At 51.7% G+C, this 26,225-nt stretch overlaps 1 protein-coding gene across 5 annotated transcripts in view; it reads left to right on the top strand.

Moving 5' to 3' along the window:
* Positions 1 to 1,979: 1,979 nt before the first annotated feature.
* Positions 1,980 to 26,225, top strand: part of NHEJ1 (non-homologous end joining factor 1) — a 145,258-nt gene continuing 121,012 nt past the window's right edge. For 2 of the 5 annotated variants that reach the window (XR_005585965.1, XM_039493623.1), the window contains exons 1-5: positions 3,321 to 3,364; positions 3,787 to 3,973; positions 5,476 to 5,685; positions 11,639 to 11,777; positions 25,713 to 25,771. Coding sequence is in view for 3 of the 5 variants with exons in the window: in XM_039493623.1 (XP_039349557.1) it covers positions 3,336 to 3,364; positions 3,787 to 3,973; positions 5,476 to 5,685; positions 11,639 to 11,777; positions 25,713 to 25,771 (624 nt within the window). In the remaining 2 variants the exon portion in view is untranslated. Of the gene's footprint in view, positions 2,313 to 3,320; positions 3,365 to 3,786; positions 3,974 to 5,475; positions 5,686 to 11,638; positions 11,778 to 25,712; positions 25,772 to 26,225 lie in introns of those variants that run through there. The other 3 variants (XR_005585966.1, XM_039493626.1, XM_039493624.1) reach the window with 2 other exon arrangements.

Below are 26,225 nucleotides of genomic sequence, written 5' to 3'. Positions count from 1 at the left end.
CTCACCCTGCTCTGAGTGTAAGTAATTGGATAAATGTTACATGATTTAGTCCTGCAATTTCCACACATATTTCTGCCCCCAGTACTGATGTAATAATAAATAATCATCTCCCCTTTTGTTCTTCTGAGTGCCTCTTATCCCAAAAGAGCTCATCTCATATCTCATACATATGGATCACCCAGACATTACTGAAATGCATCCCCCTCTGAGGTAGATGGCAGCAGTTCTTTAACAGCACACAGGAATGCTACCCAGCAGTCTAGGGTAGGAAATTATGAACACTCCGAGGGTGCAGAGGAAAGTACCAAAGGGATTTAATGAGGCAGAGTGGAAGTGCACAAGTTGGAATCGTGCCAGGATCCCGAGGTAACATCCCCGGGGCAGGTGCAGTCCCCTTTAGACTGTCACACTCCACGGGAGTGGGGTGTGCACTTCCCAAATGTCATTACAGGGGCTGTCACTCCTTTCAGTCCCACAGTTACTTCCATTCCTCACAACCTTGGGGCTCCCCCCTCACGTTTGTTGTTGGAAAATATTCAGGTCAGAAACAAAGAATCATGAAACTGGCATTACAGTCAGCTCCGGTTCTCCAACCGTGTCACGCACAGTCAGCTGGGGGCTCGCAGGGCACGGATAGGTGGCACATGGGCTGGCAGGATTACGGCAGTGATGCCAAGGATGGAGGTGGGCTGCCAAGCGCTGCTGAGACTCAGGTGTGATAGATCGGGCCTTGAAGGCTGGGAACTGCTGCACCCAGGAGCCGCACATTGCATTGCACTTTTCTCGCAGGAATAGTCTTTGTGCCTCCGTCCTGTGGCACGTCCCCCATTTTGGGCCTCGGCAGGCTGAGCATGTGCAGGGGTGCACCCCAGTGGGGGAACAGTCACCAGTGGGGCAGGGCCCTGTGGTTTTGGCTGGAGACCTGGGATCAGTCGCTGCCCTGCCAGGCTCCCTGTAGGGCCAGAAGAACGGCCCTGGTGGGTCAGAGCCACGGTGCCCCCCTGGGGCTGGTGCCGGAGGCTGCAGGGGGAATGACCCGACCCCCAGCCCGTGGGCGGCTCAGGGACGCCCCGTGGCAGGCAGTTCCGCAGGCCCCACGCGCCCAGGTAAGCGGGGCAGGCCCGAGCCCGGAGGACCCGCCCAGCGCGAGGGGCTGGGGTGAGGGTGGGGGCGCGAGGGCAGCCAGTGCGCGCGCTTGGCACGGCCCTCCCGCGCGGCGCGGCTGCCTGGCCCCGCCCTCCAGCAGCGCGCGCGCGCGCGGGGAGGAGCCTCCTGCTCCGGGCGGGCGGCGCCTCACGCGGGAGCCGGGCGGCGCGCACGGTACGGCGGGGGCGGGGATTGGGGGTGAGGGGAAGAGGTTTTGGGGAGCGAGGGGAGGGGTCTAGGGTGCGGGCAGGAGGCTTGGGGGCTTCGGGGCTGAGGCGAGGTGGGGTTTCGGCGGCTGTGGGGAGGGCTGGGAAGAGGTTTTGTTGGGGTGAGGAGGCTGGGGGCCGGGTGAGAGGTTGGGGGTGAGGTGAAGGGAAGAGGTTTTGGAGGGTGAGGTGTGGGGTGGGGTGGGGTGGGGAGGTTTTGGGGGGCTGGGTGAGAGGTTGGGGGTGAGGTGAAGGGAAGAGGTTTGCAGGGGTGAGGTGGGGGAAGAGGTTTTGGAGGGTGAGGTGTGGGGGTCGGGTGGGGAGGGGTTTTGGGGGCTGGGTGAGAGGTTGGGGGTGAGGTCAAGGGAAGAGGTTTTGGAGGGTGAGGTGTGGGAGTGAGGTGAAGGGAAGAGGTGGTGGGGGGCACTGAACTCCCTTGGCCTGTGGAGCCCCCCTGCTGTCCCTCTCCCCACCCCCATGTGCATTCATGGACGGGGCGTTTTTCCTCTGAAGTGTTTCTCAGGCACATTTAAACAGGATTAAAGGGGAAGAAAAATTTAAAGCAGTTTGAATAGCAGTCACTTATGTGACACCCACTCATTGAATACTGCATGTAGTTCTGGTCACCTCAGAAGAGATTAAAAAGACTGCTTGTTTTAGGACAGAGATGACTAAGAACATTAGAAATCCATGATACGGCCACTCCTTGAATCCTGCCCCATCTCAAAAAGATACATTCGAATTGGAAAAGGTGCAAAGAAGCCAGTAAAAGCGATTAGGGGATGGCGCAGCTTCCATATGAAGAGAGATTTAAAAGTCTGGGACTGTTCATTTTAGGAGAGAGATGGCTAAGAACAGAAGAACATCCGCACTGGGTCTGACCAATGGTCCCTCCAGCCCAGTACCCTGTCTCTGATAGTGGCCAGCGCCAAATGCTTCAGAGGGGATGAGCAATACAGGGTAATTGTTGACTGATCCATCCTGTCATCCAGTCCCTGGCAATTGGAGGTTTAGGGATCCCTGCAGCATGGGGTTGGGTCCCTGACCGTGTTGGGGGGATATGGTAGAGGTCTATAAGGTGATGGCTGGTGTGGAGAGAGTGAATTGGGAAGTGTTATTTACCCCTTCACATAACACAAGAACCAGGGGTCACCCAATGAAGTTAATAGGCAGCAGGTTTAAAACAAATATGAGGAAGGACTTCTTCACACAACACACAGTCAGCTTGTTTAACTCACTGCCAGGGGATGTTGTGAAGGCCAAAAGTATAACTGGTTTCAATGCTCTGGTAGTCCCTAAACCGCCTACTGCCAGAACCTGGGGATCATTCAATAATTGCCCTGGTCTGTTCATTCCCTCTAAAGTGTCTGGTCCTGGCCACTGTCAGAGACAGAATATTGACACCTCTATCAATGCCGAGAGCATCTCCTAGGAAAAAAGCAGACGGGACTTGGATTTCTAGTGAAAAACAATCCTCAGAACTATGTTGTTGTTTTTTTAAGAGAGAGGGGAGTGGGACCCATCCTTTCTCCGAGCCATCCTTGTCCTTCATAAAGACACAGAAAAGGGCACAAGCCCATACTTTTTCCTTTGCCAGTCATCTTTAATACTCAAAAGCAGGCTGTGGGGATTGTAGGTCCCAGCATGCAATGCTCCACGGTTGGACTAAAGAAGAGAATTGTATGCTGGGAGTTGTAGTCGTACTCTTCTGGGACTGGTTACTAAGAAACACAAACCCTTCACCTTATATGTGATATTTTGATCCAGATTTGTTTGTCCAGCATCTTGTGTGTCGTGGCCTGATCCCTACTGTGATTCAAATAATAGTTTGCTAGTGGCCCATCTCCTCCTCCCAGTTTGTCCTTGTAGTGAGATTGTAACTCACTGTTTGTGCTGCCAGGGTAGCTTCTGTGATTGGGCGTTCACAAACACTGGATTGTGATGTGCCTATGGGATCTTGCAGGAGGAGAAGCTGGGAAGAAAATGCTGGGCCAAGTACAGAGGTTTCGAAGGTCATCATTAGCACTGCCCATCTTGTTTCTCTGAGAACCAACAGTGCATTATTTATTTTAAAATGGAATAGCAACTGCAATGCAAAATGGCCAAAGAATTGTCTCCTCTGAGCAGGCCATTCATTCACCCCTGTAATGGTATATTTCTCCAGCCCACGGGGCCTGTTACCCATATTATGAGCTGCTCATGGAAGGAGCTGAGGCCAGGCGTCAGTATGAAATGATGCTTGTGTTCAGAGTTGGTTTGGTATCATCAGCTGCAGGCCTCAGGGCTAGTGTGAGCCAGTGAGGATGCAAAGGCCTCTCAGAGGCGCACGTACGCTTTCCTGGAGCATGTTCTCTCCAGGGAGTGGGATCTGGTGGAAGTTGTGCTCTGCCTTTGCTGGGAGTGCTGCTGTCTAAGCCTGTTTGCTCTCTTGCAGGATGGAGGGCTCTGAGGATCTAGATAGCAGCCTCCTGACACAGCCTTGGGCTTCAGTTTGCTTTGGTGAATCCACTTTTATTGCCAAGGCTTGTTTCAGAGAAACCGGTTACGTCTTGCTGATCTCTGACCTCAGCAGTGTGTGGTACGAGCGTGCAGACACAGATGTCATTGGGAAAAGATCCAAGGTGAGTCTGGAATGAGGTTTGCAAAATCCACAAATCCCCTTTTATGCATAAGCCTGCTCACATTCCAGCATGAGTTTATAGGACACACAGAGGGGGGATGACAGCTTCGATAGGACTAGGGTAGAAAGCCTTGAGGTGGGAAGCCCTACACAGGTCTGCTGATTCCTCTCCATTCTGACCTACAACATTTCCTGCTATGCTAGTCCTGGGCTCCTGCACCCAATCTCTGCTGATGCCCCTCAATCCTGATCTGCAGCCTCCCTTCTATTTCAGTCCTGGTTTCCTTCCCCACAGCTTTATCAGTGCCCCTCAGTTCTGAATCAGCACCTCTGGCTGTTCCAGTTCTGGATCTCTCCTCCTCAGACACTGTACCAAACTGGTGGTCTGTGATTCTGAGAGAGATTGCTTGGGGTGAGGCCATCAGACACACTTCCCTTGTAGGCTGGGATGGAAGCTTGTTTCCAGGGGTGCAAGGCCAGTGCACTAGCAGTGTCTCACTCTGGCAGCCTGTCCTCCTTCCCCCATCTTTCTGGTGATTGTGATGCCATAGAATTGGGTATGGCCATCAAGGGAAAGACTGTTGTTAGCTTTAGTGGCCAGGTCAGAGGCTACCAGCAGCTTCCTCTTCAGGACTGCTCCTCCAGGGATGCTACCCTGGCAGTTTCCGCAGCCTCAGTTACGTGCTCGTTTTAATGATGTCACTTACATCTTCTGTAATTTCAGAGACAGGCCAGGTAGCACAAGCGACCATCTGCCTCTCTTGTAGGTCCCCTCTGTGTCCGGGCCAAGGGGCAGATGGGAGCAGGGCCTGTTTGGAGCCCCTTGGGGGAACTGTTACCCCGATCACTGGGCTTAATGTTTGAGTATTTTATAGAGTTTGGCGTCTGCTGGGGGGTGGATGGTGATGGGCAGAGTCGTCTTGGCTACTGCCATATACTACAATGGCCGCTTTCCATTTGTCTGGCTTGGCAGGTGGGCTAGGCCGTAACCGTTTCTCAGCCAGCCTGGAGCAGCTGAGAGGTGTCCTAGCACAGGAGAGCCCTGGGGTGGTAATGGGAGGGCAGTGGGAGAAGGCATCCCAGGAACCACATGGGGATAAAATTTCATTATGCCCTCTACATCCTGCCCTTTCGAACTCCACCTGCCCAGAGCTGGGGATCTGGTGAGCCAGGAGGGAATGCCCAGATCCCAGGCGTGATGGGCATGGGGAGAACTGGTGAGGAAAGTTCTTTGTCGAGCATAGACCAGATGGGTGTCTGTTGTCTCAGTCTCTCTTGTTCCATTGGAGGCTTTGTTCTATATTGGCTAAGGAAAGGTGGCTAAGCTGCCTGCAGTGACAGTCCCAAGGATGGACTGTTAGAGCGGGGAGCCCTGGGACAGAATGAACTGGGATGGACCCTATTTGCTGGGGTTTCTACACGATCTGAGTGAGCCTAGCATTGGGGTCTCCAGGGTGCCTTGCTGCTCCCACTAACTGCACCTTCCCATTTGGGCTTTCCCAGGAGCTGAACAAGCGGCTGACAGCCCATGTGTCGTCTTTCCTGAATCGCTTGAGCAACCTGATGTGCCCTTTGCTGGAAGGAAGGGAGAGTGACGCCAACTCCTTCTCCTGCCAACAGACCCCCAGCAAACTCACCATCCATGTGAAAAGTGAGCTCTCCGGGCTACCCTTCTACTGGGATTTCCACTGCCCTGCGGCTGCTGTGGAGATGGTGAGGAAAGGGCTCTGCAATGTGCCACGTGCCTGCCCCTCCTGCTGAGGCGCTCAGCAAAATTAGCCAGTCACTGATGGCGAGGGGCTGCAGTGGGTGGCGGGAGCTGAGTTAATTGATTAAAAAAAAATCTTGTGGAGGCTTTGGAGTTACCAAGGTGTACACTAACTGCTTGCATCACCTGGTCTGACCCTTGCTCCCCTCCCCTGCTGTGTGACACAGCCACTTACTGCTTCCTGCTCAGGTCAGACTGTCAACTCCACCAGCCAAGGACTATCTTTTGGGGTTGCCAACCCTCCACGCGGAACAAATATTTAATAATGGGCTCTTCAGCCTAGCAGACAAAGGTAGACTACAATCCAATGGAATACAAGCCATGAATTAAAGTTTAGTCTTTAATTAAAGATAATGTCATGTGATGAAACCTCCAGGAATTTGTCCAGCCCTCCTATCTCTGCCTGTGTGTGTGCTGCACCCATCACAGCAGGACCCTGACCCTGCACCACAGCAATCTCAATAAGCCTAATAATAAAACAGTGCAACTGGGGGGAATGAGCACCATGCTGGGCGTTAGAAGGGCCCAAGTTCTGCTACTGGCTCTGCCACTGGCTCATTATGTATCCTTGGCCGAGTCACTGCTTTTCTCAGTGTCACAGTTTCACCTCCTGTGGGAAAGGGTATTCTCCCCTCCCCCGCCTCCCAGGGGTGTTGGGGGGATTCCTGAGTTGGTGTCTGTAAAAGCCAAGTACCCTGCTTAGTCCCTCCAGGGATGGGGAAAGAGCTGAAGAGCTGCTGGGACTGTGTAGCACTGTTCCCTAGAGCCACTCATAGATACTAAGGCCAGAAGGGACCATTGTTGAGTATCTAGCATAGGCTATAGTGCTGCCTTGTATTCATTCCTTGCATTAATTATTTGTGTGACAATAGCATCTGGAGGCCTCCTTCAGGAGCAGGGCCCTGCTGTATAGGGCTCTGTACAAACACAGGGTCAGAGATGGTCGCTGCTCTAAAGAGCTTGCCATCTAAGTGAGATACAACAAGTGGACGTAGCAAACAAGGGGAGCTGGGACAAGGATAGTCATTAACATGAGCCAAGTGGGTATTGGGGGGGGCCCACCAAGCCACCTGCCTGGAAGAGGGAAGGGATCTGAAGATGTCCAGGGTGGCTGCTTTATGGACTAGCTCAGTTCCCTGTGTGTGGGTCACCATGGAAGAAAGTGCAGTGGGACTTGTGGGCGAAGCTGGTGATGAAGCCTGGCATCGCTGGTGGGGTGGAGTAGTGGGGTTGCATGATGAGATACAAGCAAGGAGGGAGGAGCAGGGAGAGGCATATGCTTGGTTCCTTAGGTGTCGATCTTGTCCTGCAGTCAAACCTCCATTGGAACTCTCAAGCTAAGCAGAGTTTTGTAGTTTCCAAGGCTAGAAGTGACCATTGTGATCATGTAGTCTGACTTACTGTCCAGCACAGGTTGGAGAATGCCCCCCCCAATCATTCCTAGAGCAGATCTTCTAGAGAAGCAGCCAGTCTTGATTTAAAAATAGTCAGGGATGGAGAATCTACCATGTCCCCAGGTAAGTTGTCCCAGTGGTTGATCACTCTCCTCCATTAAAAATGTACACCTTATTTCCAATCTGAATTTGTCTAGCTTCAACTTTGAGCCATAGGATTGTATTTTACCTTTGTCTGCTAGACTGAAGAGCCCGTTATTAAATGTTCGTTCCCCATGTAGGTACTTACAGACTGTGATCAAATCACCTTTTAACCTTCTCTTTGTTAAGCTAAATAGATTGAGCTCCTTGAGTCTGTCGTTATGAGGCAGGTTTTCAAATCCTGTAATCATTCTGGTGGCTCTTCTTTGAACCCTCTCCAATGTAAGTTAATGGGGGCCAGGTCTGGGATGCAAGTCCTAGTCTAAGGAATGTGTAGGTGAAACAAGGAATGGGGTGGCTGGCTCAGTAAGGAGTAGGGCCCCAGTGTGGTACTAGGTGGCATGCTATGCTGCAAGGAGTGGGAGTGGGGGTGCTCTGTTCTTGGATCCAGTGCTGACCCCAATGCCTTTGTGTGGTGCTAAGCAATGCTCTGCTGCTAGAGGTCTGTGTTTTGGTTGAAACATAAAACTGAAGCTCTGGCCACCTGGTAATGAAAGGTGCTTTGGCTTTGCAGCTAACAGTCCAGCTCTTACAAAGCTTCCAAGTGGCTTTGTTCTCTTCCCAAATCTCCTCCTGCAGTTCCAGCTGGGAAACAAGGCTTGCCCACTTCCTGCCAAACTGTTTTGCAGCACTGCTTGATGTTGTCTTATTGGAGGCAGCTGATTCTTTGGTGGGGGATATGATTCCGGTCTGTGCTTTTATGTCACTTGACCTTTGTACAATGCTCTGTGTACCTGCAGATTGGAAGAGGCTGTCTGTTTGGGGTAATTACTTTTAGTAGGTGGCACCATGCAAACAGCTAGGAGGCTTCAGTCTGAGATTCAAAACTGGGACCAAAAAGAAAATCAGGAACCAAGCACACCAGGTGCTGGGTTAGTTAGGAACACAAATGGCCAGGCCGGCCCAGAGCAGGGCTCCTCCAGCCCAGTTTCCTACCTCTGAGAGAAGCCAGTCCTAGCTGCACAGAAGGAGGTGCAGGGAACTCTGCAGTGGGCAGTGATGGAATGTCTGTCCCTAGGTCAGAGACTGGCACGTGCCCTGAAGAATGAAGGTTTATAGCCCTGCCAAAAACATTTGGTTTAAAAAACATCCTTATTGTTGTAACTGTGGATGTTCCCATTATCTATATAAATAGCTGATGCTGCTTTGATGATTTCTTGTGGCGATGAGTGCCACAGGCTAATTGAGTGTCTTATGAAAAAGCATTTCCTTTGATCAGTTTTGAATTCACTGCTTTTCAGTTTAATTGGATGTAGGGGTGTGTAAAGGAATAAAAATTTGGTTGCTTTTGGAGGGGCACTTTCTGTGCCCCCATGGCGAGAGAAGCTGGCTCTCTCTCCCCCACCCCCCTTCCAGCAGCTGGAGAAGCTCACTCTCTCCTGGCAGCCAGAGGAGCTGGATCTCCCCTGTGGCCCCAGGGCTGGAGGAGCTGCCCTGACCCCAGTACTGCCCTGGCTCCGGAAGAGATTTGTGCCCCCCACTGATGGGTGGCTTGCCCCTGCTTGTCCTCTTGCACACACCCCTGATTGGACGTTCCCTTGTTCTTTTATAGAACAAATTGGCCTGTGAGGGCTTCACGTCCAGCATTCTCAGTGGCTCTGCAGGTGAGGAGTGTATTCGTCCACAGTGATATGCATAGGGGAAATTTGGGGCATTCTCTGCTCTTACATACACTTGTCTTTAAGGCTGTGTGTTCTTTGTAGCTTGATTAAATTGTAGTGGTGTCCAGTGTGCACCAGAGGGTGCTGTGCACCTAACTAATAATTGTTGCTAGTCAACAGAGGCAGCTCAGAAGCAAGTGATGGATTTGTGACTTGCCCTAGAGAAGCTGAGGCAGCTGTAGCTGGGAAGGGGCCTCCTAGGCATTCTGTGAGTGCTGCTTGCTGGGACAGTGCATGTGCGTGTTCTGCTCTACTGCAAGATTTGCTGTAATACCATTTACAAAACAAACTTCCCATCCATTCACCATGACTGTGGAAGGGTGGGACATTGCAGCTAGCAAGAGGACAGGATGAGGCTCCCTGGCGGGGCCCCTTTAAAGGGCATTGGCCCTTTGATCAGACCAATATTGGACCTGTCTGAAAGTTCTGATGTTGTGGGTTTGAAATATCTGCACTTAAAATTCTCCCCTTTCTCTTTAAAAAGAGCAGAGCTGGGGCCTCAGTCCCGTTGCTAGTGGGACAGATGTCCTCAGAATCCATCCGTGTGGTGGGCACCTGTTGACTCACTGGCAATGCCAGGGACTGAAAGGGTGATGGGGCTGGACAGAGCTCACCCCACAGGCTCATCCTCCCTAGCAGAGTTGTAAGTTGTTGTCTGTGTGCAGGGGTGGGGCTTACCCAGGCTCTGCCTTTCCTGGGGTACATGGAGGAGTCAGTCTCCAGCCTGCCAGTGCAGCTCCTTTCACCAGCCCTGAAATCCTTTTACAAAGAACAAATGAGGCATACCAAAACCCGCCCCGTCTGTCGGTGCCCTCTGCTGGCTGTCCAGCAGCAAGACCTTCCCAGAGCCGTGTCCGCCTCTGCTGGTGCACAGGTGGAGAAGTAACGAAAAGGAGCCATGTTAGCTCTGGTTCCATTAAGAACACAGGATGTGGGGCAGACCCATGCTGCTCACCTGGGCCAAGACACATGGCTCTGGAAAGACATTCTCTTGCCCTTCAAAGAGGGTATGAATCCCACAGCGTTATCGGAGTGATAGAGCGAGCTGTGAACCAGCAGCTGCTGCTGTCCTGTTAGTTCATATTTTGATTAATGTTTGTAAAGCACTTAGGCAATGGGAAGCACTGCATAATGCTAAGTGCTACTGTTAGTAATGCAGGAACGGGGCCCAGGCTTTGCTCAGCTGCTCACCAAGAATCTGAGGCCTGTGCCAAACTGGCCTAGAATGGAGCAGATTGCTCCCTCCCTTAGCTCTGCAAGTGGAGGGATGGCCCATGGGGACCACAGCTCCCAGCATCTTGACCCGAATGGAGGCTGCATTGCATTTTGGGACCTGTAGTGTCAATGTCTTGAACCTTTGGCTGAAAGAGGAGGGAGCTGCAGAACTCAACCCCCCAGCTCTCTGCAGTGAGTGTGCCATGGACGCAGGGCCTCTTGGGGTTGTGGTGTCCTGTGAGTGATGCCGTATTCACCATACCCCCATGTCAGGGGCTTGGGTTCGCTGATAAGAATGCAGCACAAAATGAGTAGGGTTTTATCAGACAGGCTCTGAGGGCGCATTGGGCCCTGCTGCATGGGTCTTGCCCAGGCTATCCCACAGATGACAGTGAGGGGGCTGTTTTCTGTGTCCGTCTCACTGGAGTTGCTGGGTGAGATGGTCCATTGGGAGCAGAGCTCGGCCTGGCCTGACTTGAACCCCTCTGACATGAGGGCCAGGAAGCTGCAGAGAGAGCGTGTCCCCTGGAGAAAGTGCCCTTGGTGCGAGGCGGAGCAGGGTTCATCCAATGCACACTGAGGAATAGGGCAGGTCCCTCTGCACTGAGAGGCCTTGGGCAAGGATGAGGTGGCCTGGGCTGGGTGTAGATGAGTGCATGGGGGGCAGCAGCAAGGGCCTGAATAGGATTTGGGAGTAGAGATTCCTCATGCCTTTGATCTCATCTTCCTGTGAAAGTCTCTCAATTTCCTCAAGCTGCAATTTGACAGCACAGTTCCTTTTACTTTTTAGTCACAGCCATGTCTGTTTCCAGTGTCAGAATTCATGTCACGGCCCACAGAGGCTTGGGGGGCATGAGGCTCAGAGGGGCCTGTTTGTGCTGCTTACAGAAGTTCTCATTGGGCTGATCAGACTGAAGGAGTTCGCTGTTATCTCCTGACACTCCCATAGCTGTCTGTGGAGTTGGAGTGTGTCTCCTATATTGAACCTTCTCCACCATATGTCCATCTTGTTCCTCACTGCCTGTGCTGTTTTGTACAACATCTCTTGCTGGGAGAGGCTGAGACTGGGGTAGATGGAAGTTATCCCACAGTCAGAGCTCCTGCCCCCTTCTCTACAGTTCCTCTCACAGCCAACATTTCTATACCATTCCCTACAATGCCCCCTCCTGGGAGAGGCAGGGATGGCAGAGACCTCCCTGCACAACCAGTGCACCTGATTTGTTCTATAGAGTGCCTCTTGCTGGTAGATGCTGGAATGGCTGACAGGCATTCCTGTGATTGGTGAGTGCTGAGAAGTCTTGAGTAAACGCTGGCTATAGCTGTTGCCAATACGTTGCTGCTGTTGACTGACCTGCTTCAACCGCTTTTGTTCTAGAGACAGTTTAAGTGCCCTTCTTGGCCTTCCCTGTTTTGTCTTTCCCACCTAGATTTCCCGTCATCTTGTGCGGCCCCTCATCAGGATGAGCCTGGCATTGCAGTACCAGCTACAAGAGCTGGCATCTCTCCTGGTGCAGAAGGATGTTGAGATTGAAGACTACAGGGAGAGCGGGGCTGCTCTCAGCAGAGGTACGGAGGGCTGTTCCACTCATGGGGAAACCAGGGCTGGAGAGAGCAGGGAGTGAGTTTCCTTCCCTGCACAGGGTTGGCACAAAGTGCTCAGTCTGGCTATTACCCAATGAGGCTTGTGTTTCATGTTCAGCTGCTACAGCAGTCAGACAGTAGCCAGAAGCCTTGGGAGTAGTCCCCAGGGGAGAGGTGGAGGAGGAATGGACATTGACCAGTAGCCGGAGGACTTGGGAAGTTGCCAAGGGGCTCTTTGCTTTACTTAGAGTACCTGGCTGTTTACCAGGAGCCTGGATCCAAGGCCAGCTAGTGAAGGAACTGGAGCAGAGTCAGGCTTTTTTCCCACATGCAGTAGCTTGCAGAGCACTTGGAGAGGAACCAGGGGCTCCCGGCTCTTCCCCTGGAAGCATGGCTGTGCGCGTGGGTCTGTTTCCAGTGTAGAGCCTCTGAGATGTGAACGAGGGGCCTAGGTTTAATCCCCAGCTGGCAGAGCACAGTGTCCACAGCGAGGTGATATAAGGACTGTCAGAGCTGTCGCTCGTGGGTGGAGTCCCTCGGTGATTAGAAGGGGTTCTGGGTCCCACCCTCAGCTGGCGATGCCACTGGCATGTGGATTCGGTTCACAGCTGGCAGAGGCTCTGCACGCCTCGGGCTGGAGGGCAGTGTTAACGGGGGTGGGGGAGGGGGATGCTCTGCTTTTCACCAGCATGGCCTGATTTCCTCAAAGAGCTTCCCTTGCACATCAGAGGGCTTCTATGTGGACCAGCTTCCCAGGATCCACTAGGTACTGGTCTAGTGCTGCTTGTCTGACACACTGCTCTCTGCATGCCTCGCGGGCCTGAAAACATTATTTCGTTGGTTATTTATATAGCCCCCTGGGTAAGTGCAGTGCTGGAAAGTGATGTCAGGTACTCCAGGCCCTGTAATCTCAGTGATTCCAGCTCAGACTTGCTCTCCTTACCAGTGGGGAGAGTTTTCCTACTAACTGGTGCCACAAATGCCTGCTGGAAGGTGAGGGGTGACCTGTGACCTTTAAGGATGACTGGAAAAAGGCTAATGTAGTGCCCATCTTTTAAAAAGGGAAGGAGGAGGATCTGGGGAACTATGGGCCAGTCAGCCTCACCTCAGTCCCTGGAAAAATCATGGAGCAGGCCCTCAAGGAATAAATTTTGAAGGACTTAGAGGAGAGGAAAGTGATCAAGAACAGTCAGCATGGATTCACCAAGGGCAAGTCATGCCTGACTAACCTAATTGCCTTCTATGTTGAGATAACTGGATGAGGGGAAAGCAGTGGACGTGTTATTCCTTGACTTTAGCAAAGCTTTTGATATGGTCTCCCACAGTATCTTGCCAGCAAGTTAAAGAAGTATGGGCTGGATGAATGGATTATAAGGTGGATAGAAAGCTGGCTAGATCATCGGGCTCAACGGGTAGTGATCAATGGCTTCATGTCTAGTTGGCAGCCGGTATCAAGTGGAGTGCCCCAAGGGTCAGTCCTGGGGCCGGTTTTCAATATCTTCATTAATGAGCTGGAGGATGGCGTGTACTGCACCCTTAGCAAACTGTGAGGAGTGGTAGATACGCTGGAGGGTAGGGATAGGATACAGAGGGACCTAGACAAATTAGAGGGTTGGGCCAAGAGAAATCTGATGAGGTTCAACAAGGACAAGTGCAGAGTCCTGCACTTAGGATGGAAGAATCCCATGCACTGCTACAGACTAGGGACCGAATGACTAGGCAGCAGTTCTGCAGAAAAGGACCTAGGGGTTACAGTGGACGAGAAGCTGGATAGGAGTCAGCAGTGTGCCCTTGTTGCCAAGAAGGCTAATGGCATTGTGAGCTGTATAAGTAGGGACATTACCAGCAGATCGAGGACGTGATCATTCCCCTCTATTCGGCATTGGTGAGGCCTCATCTGGAGTACTATGTCCAGTTTTGGGCCCCACACTACAAGAAAGATGTGGAAAAATTGGAAAGAGTCCAGCGGAGGGCAACAAAAATGATGAGGGGTCTGGAGCACATGACTTATGAGGAGAGGCTGAGGGAACTGGGCTTATTTAGTCTGCAGAAGAGAAGAATGAGGGGGGATTTGATAGCTGCTTTCGACTAACTGAAAGGGGGTTCCAAAGAGGAGGGATCTAGACTGGTCTCAGTGGTACCAGGTGACAGAACAAGGAGTAATGGTCTCAAGCCTCTGCACATCAGAGGGCTTCTATGTGGACCAGCTTCCCAGGATCCACTAGGTACTGGTCTAGTGCTGCTTGTCTGACACACTGCTCTCTGCATGCCTGCCAGCCTGCCTCGCGAAAACATTATTTCGTTGGTTATTTATACAGCCCCCTGGGTAAGTGCAGTGCTGGAAAGTGATGTCAGGTACTCCAGGCCCTGTAATCTCAGTGATTCCAGCTCAGACTTGCTCTCCTTACCAGTGGGGAGAGTTTTCCTACTAACTGGTGCCACAAATGCCTGCTGGAAGGTGAGGGGTGACCTGGGACCTTTAAGGATGACTGGAAAAAGGCTAATGTAGTGCCCATCTTTTAAAAAGGGAAGGAGGAGGATCTGGGGAACTATGGGCCAGTCAGCCTCACCTCAGTCCCTGGAAAAATCATGGAGCAGGCCCTCAAGGAATAAATTTTGAAGGACTTAGAGGAGAGGAAAGTGATCAAGAACAGTCAGCATGGATTCACCAAGGGCAAGTCATGCCTGACTAACCTAATTGCCTTCTATGTTGAGATAACTGGATGAGGGGAAAGCAGTGGACGTGTTATTCCTTGGCTTTAGCAAAGCTTTTGATATGGTCTCCCACAGTATCTTGCCAGCAAGTTAAAGAAGTATGGGCTGGATGAATGGATTATAAGGTGGATAGAAAGCTGGCTAGATCATCGGGCTCAACGGGTAGTGATCAATGGCTTCATGTCTAGTTGGCAGCCGGTATCAAGTGGAGTGCCCCAAGGGTCAGTCCTGGGGCCGGTTTTCAATATCTTCATTAATGAGCTGGAGGATGGCGTGTACTGCACCCTTAGCAAACTGTGAGGAGTGGTAGATACGCTGGAGGGTAGGGATAGGATACAGAGGGACCTAGACAAATTAGAGGGTTGGGCCAAGAGAAATCTGATGAGGTTCAACAAGGACAAGTGCAGAGTCCTGCACTTAGGATGGAAGAATCCCATGCACTGCTACAGACTAGGGACCGAATGACTAGGCAGCAGTTCTGCAGAAAAGGACCTAGGGGTTACAGTGGACGAGAAGCTGGATAGGAGTCAGCAGTGTGCCCTTGTTGCCAAGAAGGCTAATGGCATTGTGAGCTGTATAAGTAGGGACATTACCAGCAGATCGAGGGACGTGATCATTCCCCTCTATTCGGCATTGGTGAGGCCTCATCTGGAGTACTATGTCCAGTTTTGGGCCCCACACTACAAGAAAGATGTGGAAAAATTGGAAAGAGTCCAGCGGAGGGCAACAAAAATGATGAGGGGTCTGGAGCACATGACTTATGAGGAGAGGCTGAGGGAACTGGGCTTATTTAGTCTGCAGAAGAGAAGAATGAGGGGGGATTTGATAGCTGCTTTTGACTAACTGAAAGGGGGTTCCAAAGAGGAGGGATCTAGACTGTTCTCAGTGGTACCAGGTGACAGAACAAGGAGTAATGGTCTCAAGTTGCAGTGGGGGAGGTTTAGGTTGGATATTAGGAAACACTATTTCACTAGGAGGGTGGTGAAGCACTGGAATGGGTTCCCTAGGGAGGTGGTGGAATCTCCATCCTTAGAGGTGTTTAAGGTCAGGCTTGACAAAGCCCTGGCTGGGATGATTTAGTTGGGGTTGGTCCTGCTTTGAGCAGGGGGTTGGACTAGATCCCTCCTGAGGTCCCTTCCAACCCTGAGATTCTGTGATTCTAAGGCTTGCGCATCACCCTCAGGAATAGGGATTGTGCAGGGCGATTCCCTTGCGCAGCGACACCTGCTGCCTCCCTTGGGGGGATGGGTGTAAGTAAGGGCAGCGCACGGCGTATGCTTAGAACTAGGTTAGCACATGAACCAGACCGGACTCTGGCTCCCTCTGGTGTTACTGTGCTGGATATTCAGGGCTCACGTGAGTCCAAAGAAGCTTATTTGTGGGTGTAGAATCAGCAGGTATATTCCTGATGCAGGAGCCAGCAAGGGGGCTGGGAGGTGTCATTCTCCAGTCACTTTGTGCCCACCCAACACCTCAAAGGGGTTCCTTTAATCTCTCCTCATATGGGACCCATTCCAAACCCCTAATCATTTTAGTTGCCCTTTTCTGAACTTTTTCTAATGCCAGTATATCTTTTTTGAGATGAGGAGACCACATATGTACACAGTATTCAAGATGTGGGCGTACCATGGATTTATATAAGGGCAATAAGATATTCTCTGTCTTATTCTCTATTCCTTTTTAAATTATTCTTAACATCCGGTTTGCTTTTTTGACTGCTGCTGCACACTGCGTGGACGTCTTCAGAGAACTATCCACAATGACTCCAAGATCTCTTTCCTGATTAGTTGTAGCTAAATTAGCCCCCATCATGTTGTATGTATAGCTGGGGTTATTTTTTCCAAAGTGCATTACTTTACATTTATCCACGTTAAATTTAATTTGCCATTTTGTTGCCCAGTCACTTAGTTTTGTGAGATCTTTTTGTTCTTCTTTGAGTGATTGCTCATATCAATTCCAGTTAGGTGTGTGCGTGCGCCGCGTGCATGGATGTCAGAAACTTTTTCCCTAGCAGCTAGCCGTTGGGCCAGCTGGGGAGCCCCCTGGAGTGGCGCTGCAATGGTGATCTATATAAGCCCCTGCTGGCCCGACCCCCCTTCAGTTCCTTCTTACCGCCTGGCCTGTGACAGGTGTTAGAACAGTGGTCTCTTGTCTTATCAAGTGCTTCACTTATCCCTAGCTTCTCTTATCTTGATTGTTGGTTGATTGATAGTAGTTAGTGTTAAGTGTTAATTGTTTTTTCTATAGTATTAAGTGTAGTTTAGCTGTTGAGGGCAGTCTCCTCAACAACTGCCCGGCGGGGCCCTGGGGCATGCCCTCTCGGGGCTTCAAGCCTTGCAAGTATTGCTACAGGCCCATGCTTACGGGTGACCCCCACGATTCCTGTCTCAGGTGTCTGGGGGAGGGCCATCAAGCGGTCTAAATGCAGTATTTGTAAAGCGTTCAAACCTCGGACGCGTAAAGAGAGGGAGATTAGTCTTAGGCAACTCCTCATGGAGTCGGCCCTGTGGCCCTCTCAAGACACGGGCCCGAGCGCCTCAGTGTGGAGCGCTCCGCCAGCGGTACTGTCTTCGGCACCGCAGAAGATCCCGTGTTCATCTCGGGACCGGCGATCTCCTGGGCCCCAAAAACGCCCGCCTCGGCACTGCTCCCATTCCCCGGTTGCTGCCAAGAAGCAAGCTGTGGGACAGTGGTCCCCAACACAGTGCCCACAGGCGCCATGGTGCCCGCCGGGGCATTTATGTGCGCCCGCCTAGTGCCCAGCAGGGGAGAGAAGCCGCAGCCCCGTGCCTGCCGGGGACAGAGATCTCCAGGCCTGCAGGCTGCGGGCGCCGGTGTTCTCTGTCCCCGGCAGGTGCGGGGCCGTGGCTTAATCCGAAGAGAAACCGCGGCCCTGCGCCTGCTGGGGACAGAGAACTTCGGGGCTGCAGGCTTCATTCTATGTTAAAATAAGAATAATAAATATATTTGGACCAGAAGTTCAACAATGTTTTACTTTTTTAAAATAAATAAGATGAAAACTGTTTATGATATTTATTTTGTAAAAACTCCTTAATTTTTCTTACAGGTAGATTAAAAAAAAGCAAATTCACATGGTAAGGTGAAAGAGTAATTGCCTAATAATTTAATTAATACCTTTTACATGTAAAATTACCCTTTTTATCTTATGGATTCACATATTATGTATATTAAATATATTTTTCATATTTAATGTACAAATACAAAATAAACCTTGAAAAATTGTTGGCGCCTGCCACACTCTTCTGAAAACATGAATGTGCTACTGGCCACAAAAAGGTTGGGCACCACTACTGTGGGAGGACCCCCTGTCAGGCCCTTCCCATGAATAAAACCATTCAAAACAATGCCAAGACTCTCTGGTAAACCCCGGCCTCCATTCCCCCCACAGCTAAGGGGGTAGAAAGAAAGTACTTTGTTCCCACCAGGAGTTATAATACCTTTTTACCCACCCTGCCCCATGTTCACTTGTGGTGGACGCAGTAAATGCCAAGGAGAGACAGGGCCAACAAGGGCCTGCTCCCAAATCAAAGGACTCTAAACGGCTGGACCTTTTTGGGAGAAAAGTTTATTCTACTTGGGGGGTCTCTCACTGTGGATCGCTAACAGGCTGGCGATCCCCAGTAGGTACAATTTTAACTCTTGGTCTGCGGTCCTCAAATTCCAAGACCTTCTCCCAGCAGAGGCTCGTACAGAACTGGGGGCCGTTGCTGAGGAGGGTAAATTGGTTGCTAGGACCTTCCTCCAGGGATCCCTCGATGCTGCGGATGCGACTGCATGCCCTCTGGCGTCGGGAATCACTATGTGGCAGAATGCCTGGCTCCAGTCCTCCAGCCTCCTGCCCGAGGTTCAGCATACCATCCAGGACCTCCCTTTCGATGGCCAGGGCTTGTTTGTGGATCAAACTGATTCCTGCCTTAAAGGACACGAGAAACACCATTAAGTCCTTAGGTATGCATACCCCGGCTAACCAAAGAAAGCCCTTTAGGCCGCAGACCATCCAGCAACGTCCTTTTCCCTCCTAGAGCGAGGCAGGACTCTTCTCATTGCAGAGGTCAATACTCTCGACGTAGACCGTCTTGCGCAACCCCCCTGCCCCCCCCGGGCAAGGTCAAGGGCAGTCTAAGTCACCCCTGGGCCCTAAGTGCCCATTTTGAAGGTGCGCTTACCCCGGACAGTTATCCCTTTCTAAATCGTCTATCCCATTTCTACCATGCCTGGTCACTTATTACCTCAGACCGTTGGGTCCTCCACATGGTGCAGACAGGATATTCTATCCACTTCCACTCCATCCTGCCCTCCCACCCTCCTTCCCTGTCCCTCTTCAGGGACCCTTCTCACGAGCAACTCCTCATCCAGGAGGTTCAAGCCCTCCTTGCTCTAGGGGCAGTGGAGGAAGTTCCTCAGGAGCTCGGGGCAAGGGTTTCTACTCCCGCTATTTCCTTGTCCCCAAGGCAAAGGGAGGCCTAAGACCTATTCTGGACCTCAGGGAGCTCAACAAGTACTTGTTAACCTGAAGTTCTGTATGGTCTCCTTAGCCCAGAGGTCCCCAACACGGTGCCCGCAGGCGCCATGGTGCCCGCAGGGGCATCTAAATGCGCCCGCATCCTGGCAGGCGGTCAAGCATCCGCCGAAATGCTGCTGAATTTCTGCGGCATTTCAGTGGCGATGCCTCTCGATGATGCCGCTTGCTGCTGACAACCGCGTCATCGAGAGGCATCACTGCTGAATTTCGGTGGCATTTTGGCGGCGATGTCTCTCGATGACGCTGCTTGCCGCCGACAAGCGACGTCATCGAGAGGCGCTGCTGCCGAAATGCCGCAGAAATTCGGCGGCATTTTGGCAGATGCTCGACTGCCGCCACGATCCTAAAGGTTGGGGACCACTGTCTTAGCCACTATCATCCCTTCACTGGATCCGGGAGACTGGTATGTCACTTTCGATATGAAAGATGTGTACTTTCACATTTTGATTACTCTGCCTCACAGACGTTTCCTCCGCTTCGTGGCGGGTGCACAGCCCCTCGCATCTTTACCAAGTGCATGGCGGTCGTGGCTGCTTTTCTTCGCTGACACCACGTACACGTCTTCATGTACCTAGACAACTGGCTTATATGGGGCCGGTCTCACCATCACATCCAGTCTCAGGTACACCTGCTCATGGACACATTCACTTGCTTAGGTATCATGGTAAACCTCACCAAGTCCATCCTTGCCCCTATTCAAACAATAGAGTTTATAGGTGCAGTCCTGGACGCAAATCAAGCAAGGGCTTTCCTTCCGGAAGCACGGTGCCTGGCTATAGCAGGCTTAATTACTAGCCTGTGCAAGTGTGACGAGGCGGTTCTGGCAGGACCCAACTGAGAGTGCCAATTCAGGACCAATTGCTCAAACAGGGCAGTCACAGCCCAAGGCTGGGGTTTTTCCACCTCTAAGGCAAACCAAACCAGCCAGACAAAAAGGACTTCGGTTTCACCCCCCTGGCTAACCACAAGTCACTCAAGCAATTTCCTTAGACACTCCAGTCTCCCAGTATCACCACCAGTGCCACTCGTCCTGGGGATGAATGGTTATGAAAACCAACACCCCAATAAAAGAAAAAGGTTCTCTCGATCCCAAAGATTCAAGCCCCAGACCCAGGTCAATATACACATTAGATCTTACCCACAAATCACGCTGTTGCCAATCCTTTAGAATCTAAAATCTAAAGGTTTATTCATAAAGGGAAAAAGGTAGAGATGAGAGCTAGAATTGGTTACATGGAATCAGTTGCATACAGTAATGGCAAAGTTCTTAGTTCAGGCTTGTAGCAGTGATGGAATAAACTGCAGGTTCAAATCAAGTCTCTGGAGTACATCCCCCGCTGGGATGGGTCATCAGTCCCTTGTGTAGAGCTTCAGCTTGTAGCAAAGTTCCTCCAGAGGTAAGAAGCAGGACTGAAGACAAGATGGAGATGAGGCTTCAGCCTTATATAGGCTTTTCCAGGTATAAGAACCTCTTTGTCCTTACTGTGGAAAATTACAGCAAAATGGAGTCTGGCGTCACATGGGCAAGTCCCTGCACTTTGCTGAGTCACAAGGCGTGTCTGCCTTCTCTCCATGGGTCAATTGTGTAGCTGATGGTCCTTAATGGGCCATCAAGCAGGCTAGGCAGAGCTAACACCAACTTGTCTGCGGTGTCACCCAGAAGCACAGCACAAATACAAAATACAGACAGTACAGAGCCAATACTTATAACTTCAACTACAAAATGACACATGCACACAGACAGCATAATCATAACCAGCAACCCATAACCTGGTCTTAGACACCTTATATGACCCCCTTTACATAAGATTTGGTGCCACTACAGGACCTTGGTTGCAGACCGTGTTCTATATGGTCCCAGTTCATATCAACGTCTCAGCAAGTTTCCCACCACCAAAGCAAGGCAGTGCCTCAGACTGCTGGGTCACATGGTGTCCTGTACATATGTGGTGCAACACACCAGGCTAAGACTCAGGCCGCTTCAGATGTGGTTGGCGTCTGCCTATTGACCAGGACACAATAGCCTAGAAATGATCCTCATGGTCCCAAAGTGCACACTCAACTCCTTGCAGTGGTGGCTGGACCCCCAGATCGTGGGTGCCGGGGTCCCGTTCCATCCCCCCCAACCCACCCTAACCCTGGGCACAGACGCATCTGTCCTGGGATGGGGAGCCCACCTTGGGAGCCTCACAACGCAGGACTTATGGCATGAAAGCGAGCTGTCACTGCACATCAGCATCAAAGAGCTCAGGGCGATACGCCTTGCGTGTCAAGCCTTTCTCCCTCATTTGCGGGGCCATTGTGTAGCAGTCCTAATGGACAACACCATGGCCATGTTCTACCTGAACAAGCAAGGGGAAGCCAGGTCATTGCCGCTTTGCCAAGAAACCCTCCTTCTGTGGGACTTCCGCTTAGCCCACTCCATCAACCTTCAAGCTTCGTACCTGCCGAGTGTCCAGAACATTCTGGTGGACAGCTTGAGCAGGTGTTTTCTTACTCACGAATGGTCGATACGCCCAGATATCATACATTCCATTTTCCGCACCTGAGGGTCTCCCCGAGTTGAGTTGTTCACTTCGCGGACCAACAGAAAGTGCCCAGCTTTTTGTTCCTTCCGGGGTCACAGCCCGGGCTCCATAGCAGACGCTTTCCAGATCAAGTGGTCGGGCCAGTTGCTTTATGCCTTTCCACTATTCCCGCTGGTTCACAAGGTGCTCCTCAAGGTCCGCCGGGACAAGGCAGATATTATACTGGTAGCCCCTGCCTGACCGCGTCAGTGTTGGTACCCTCAGAACCACGGTCGTCTCCCACACCTGGACCTTCAGTCGCTCCACCTCACAGCCTGGAGGATCCGTGGCTGAACCAGTCTGAACGCACCTGTTCGGATTCGATAAGGCAGGTGCTTCTGGAAAGTCGCAAGCTGTCAACTAAGATTACCTACGAGGCTAAGTGGAAGAGGTTTTCCAGCTGGTGCGCTTAGCGGCAGGTGCTCCCACTCCAGGCTTCCATTCTGTGCATCTTTGACTACCTGATGTCCTTAAAGGGCCAGCACCTAGCCTTTGGATCCCTTAAGGTCCACCTAGTGGCCATTTCTGCATTTCACCCAGGCAAGGCGGGACGCTTGGTGTTTGCACACCTGGTCGTGGGGCATTTCCTTAAAGGCTTGGAGAAAATCCACCCTCCAACGATGCCACCCATGCCTGCATGGGACGTTAACTTGGTCCTCTCCTGCCTTATGGGCCCTCCTTTCGAGCTGCTGGCCACCTGCTCTCTTCTCTATCTCTCCTGGAAGGTCGCCTTCCTCATGGCCATCACTTCCGCACGTTGAGTGTCCAAACTATGGGCTCTCATGTGTGAGCCACCCTATATCATCTTCCATAAAGATAAAAGTCCAACTAAGACCTCTTCCAGCCTTCCTACCAAAAGTGGTGTCCCGCTTCCATGTAAGCCAGAGTGCCGCTTCCTACTGGTTTTCTACCCAAAACCGCATGCTGACCTACGTGAACCACGCCTCCATGCTCTCAACGTTAGAAGGGCACTTGCCTTCTATATAGACCAGACAAAGCCCTTTCGTAAAACAACTCAGATGAAAGGCACCCCAGTCTCCTCTCAATGAATATCTTCGTGGATTACCGGTGCTATTCGTGTTTGCTATAATCCTGGCAAACGTCCCTCCGCCTGCTGTTACGGCTCACTCCACGGGAGCTCAGGCGTCATCAGCTGCCTTCCTGGCACACATTCCTCTCCAGGAGATCTGCAGGGCTGCCATGTGGGCTTCGGTTCATACCTTCACGTCCCACTATGCCATCATCCAGCACTCTTGGGACGATGCAGCCTTTGGCAGAGCGATCCTTCAATCTGCGGTTCCTTGACTCCGACCCCACCTCCGAGGCAAGGCTGGAGAGTCACCTAACTGGAATTGATATGGGCAATCACTCAAAGAAGAAAAAACGGTTACTTACCTTTCTGTAACTGTTGTTCTTCGAGATGTGTAGCTCATATCTATTCCATTCCCCCTCCTCTGTCAGAGTAGCCGGCAAGAAGGAACTGAAAGGGGGTCGGGCCGGCAGGGTCTTGTATAGATCGCCATTTTGGCACCACTCCAGGGGGCTCCAAAGCCGGCCCGACGGGTAGCTGCTAGGGAAAAAGTTTCCGACATGCGGCGTGCGCACACACGTAACTGGAATCGATATGAGCAACACATCTTGAAGAACAACAGTTACAGAAAGGTAAGTAACAGTTTTACCTCTGACTTCTGGCTTCAGAGCTGCATGGTGGGATGCCACTGCAAGGTGCTGGGGAAGATAGTGGGCCTCGCTCTGAGGCAGTAGTCTCTGGGTGAGTTCTGTGTGTGAAGGAGTCGGAGCAGAAGGAGACCCTCCCCGACCCTCAGCTGGGCTGCAGAGGAAGCTTGGAATGGCAGTCTCCATTTTTCTGGGACACACCAAAATGTATGTGTCGCTGCTGCTGGTGGTGGTGGTTCTAGGGCAGCACAATGGCTTCCAGTGGGCTGGGGAGCAACAAGCTTAGCCTGAGGTGCAGGCAATGATGGGGATTTGGGGAGAATGCTGCCTACAGGCTGCTGGGGGTTCCAGGTGCAGGTAGCCTCACCCTCATGGTCTGTGCTAGCCAAAGCCTTCAGCATTTCTGTGAGGTGCTGAGGCCTCGCTCCTTGGCTCGTGTGCTGAGATGGGGCCCACTGTGGAAGTGCTGCTCTAGGCAGCCAGAACATCTCCCCATCCATTTGGGGACAATTGTGTGGGGGATGGGGGTGCCTCTCCCCAGGAATGTAATGGCAACAGTCATTCCCGAGCCCCCTTGCTGCAACACAGAGTCACTGGGAACAAGGAGCTTCACACTGCAGGGTATTCCTCACCCAGCCATCCTGGGGAGCTGGCTGTAGGTCCTTGGACCCGTCTGCCCTGGGCTGGGAGCCGTGTTTACTGAACTGCAGGAAACCGTAAAGGCTGGAGCATGTTTCCAAACTTGCAGACAGTGCTGAAGCTGAGTTTGCCCAAGGGGCCTTTGAAATCCCGTGCTGTCTCAGGGCAGACAGCTGTAGTCCCAGCGAGGATGGGGCTGCTTCGCTGAAATGGCAACTGTCATTAGGCAGGGGCTTTCTTGTGCTGTTCCCTACTGACTGCTGCTGAGGTGCAAATCTGCCCTCATTCAGGCCTCAGGGACTGTCTTCTTCATGTTGTCATGGTTACTAGTGGGTTTCCCGAGATGGTTTGCCCACCACCCTGAGTGACCTGGAGGGGCTCCTGCTGTGCCGTCATGGCTTGGCCCTGTAACGATGCTGCCTTTGGCGGGACACAACTGAGAGTATCAGTTCAGGACAAATTGCTTAGAGCAGGGCAGTCACAGCCCCAGGCTGGGGTCCTTCACTACTGAGGCACCAAACCAGCCAAACAGAGAACTTCGGTCTCACCCCACAGGCCAACCATAAGTCACACAAGCAATTCCCTCAGACACTCCAGTTACCCAGTATCACCACCAGCACCACTCGTCCTGGGGATGAATGGTTATGAAAACCAACACCCCAGTAAAAGAAAAATGGTTCTCTCGATCCCAAAGAACCAAGCCCCAGACCAATATGCAAGTCAGATCTTACCCACAAATCACGCTGTTGCCAATTCTTTAGAATCTAAAATCTAAAGGTTTATTCATAAAAAGAAATATAGATGAGAGCTAGAATTGGTTAAATGGAATCAATTACATACAGTAATGGCAAAGTTCTTGGTTCAGACTTGTAATGGTGATGGAATAAACTGCAGGTTCAAATCAAGTCTCTGGAGTACATCCAGAGCTTGGATGGGTCATTCAGTCCTTTGTTCAGAGCTTCAGTTTGTAGCAAAGTTCCTCCAGAGGCAAGAAGCAGGATTGAAGACAAGATGGAGGAGATGCAGCTTCCTTTTATAGTCTCTTGCCATGCAGCCTGTGCTTCCTTTGTTCCAAACACAAGCTGCCCAGCACATGGCATGAAAACCCCCTTACAGTCCTGTCCATAGGCATGACCCTGCCTTGCTGAGTTACAAGGTGTATCTGCTTCTCTCAGTGGGTCAGTCGTTGCTGATGGTCCTTAATGGGCCATCAAGCAGCCCAGGCAGTGCTCAGCCAAATTGTCTGGGGTGTCACCCAGAAGCACAGCACAAGTTTGAAATAGACAGTCTAGAGCCAATTCTTATAACTTTAAATACAAAAATGATACATGCACCCAGAGAGCATAATCATAACCAGCAAATCATAACCTTGTCATAGACACCTCACTTGACAACCTTTGTACAATGTTTGCTGCAAATATATAACAGTGGTTGCAACAATGATCTATATGGTCACAGTTCATGTCAATGTCACAGGCCTGGAGAAATGTCTGGGCAATGCTTGTCAGCCGCCAAGCTCTCCTTGGCTGTAATGCTTTCCTATTGGGCCCTGGTGCCAGGGCTGATGAGTACTGGGGTTCCCTCTCTCCTGACGGGCTCTGCCAGTGTCCTGTGTAGGTGTTACATGGCCTAGTAGCTCCCCCAGGTAATTCAATAAACAATAAAAAACCAGGCACCCTCTCCTTTCATCTCCCTGTCACAGAGAGTGCGGGTAGCGAGCTGGGGAGTTTGGCCAGGCTGGTGCTGCCTGCCCTGCTCACACTCCCATCTCTCTTGCAGGACGCCTGAGGACCGAGCCCTTCCAGGAGAAGTCATTTCTGCAGAAGTTTGTGGATGAGGTAGGGAAAGATGCTACTGTGTGTTAGTGCAAAGAGGACCTGGGTGTGTTTATGTCAACACACCTTGGCCTGCTCATCTTAGCGTGGCCCAGCGCCCCGGGCCATCGCCCGCTCGGCTTAGTGTGGCCCAGTGCCCTGGGCTGTCGCCCTCTTGTTGCCAAGAAGGCTAATGGTATTGTGGGCTGTATAAGTCGGGACATTACCAGCAGATCCAGGGACGTGATCATTCCCCGGGCTGTGGCAGAGGCAGAGCAGGAATGGATGGTGGCTGCCTGGGTCTGTGGGGCTCTCTAGAAGGAGCAGGTTGGGGGGCAGCTCTCTCCCTGCTGAAGGTTAATGCTTGTTAAGTGCTCCTGTTGCCTGCATTCTGAGGAGTGACACATACAGGGAAGTGGAGTGATTGCTCAATGCCACTGGCTGGGACAGTGCATCCCTCTCTCAGTATTGCCGCTGG

The sequence above is a fragment of the Mauremys reevesii genome, linkage group 11 (assembly GCF_016161935.1).
Source record: "Mauremys reevesii isolate NIE-2019 linkage group 11, ASM1616193v1, whole genome shotgun sequence".
Lineage (NCBI taxonomy): Eukaryota > Metazoa > Chordata > Testudines > Geoemydidae > Mauremys > Mauremys reevesii.
Note: the sequence above shows the minus strand (reverse complement) of the source record. Positions and strands in the feature narration are given on the sequence as shown.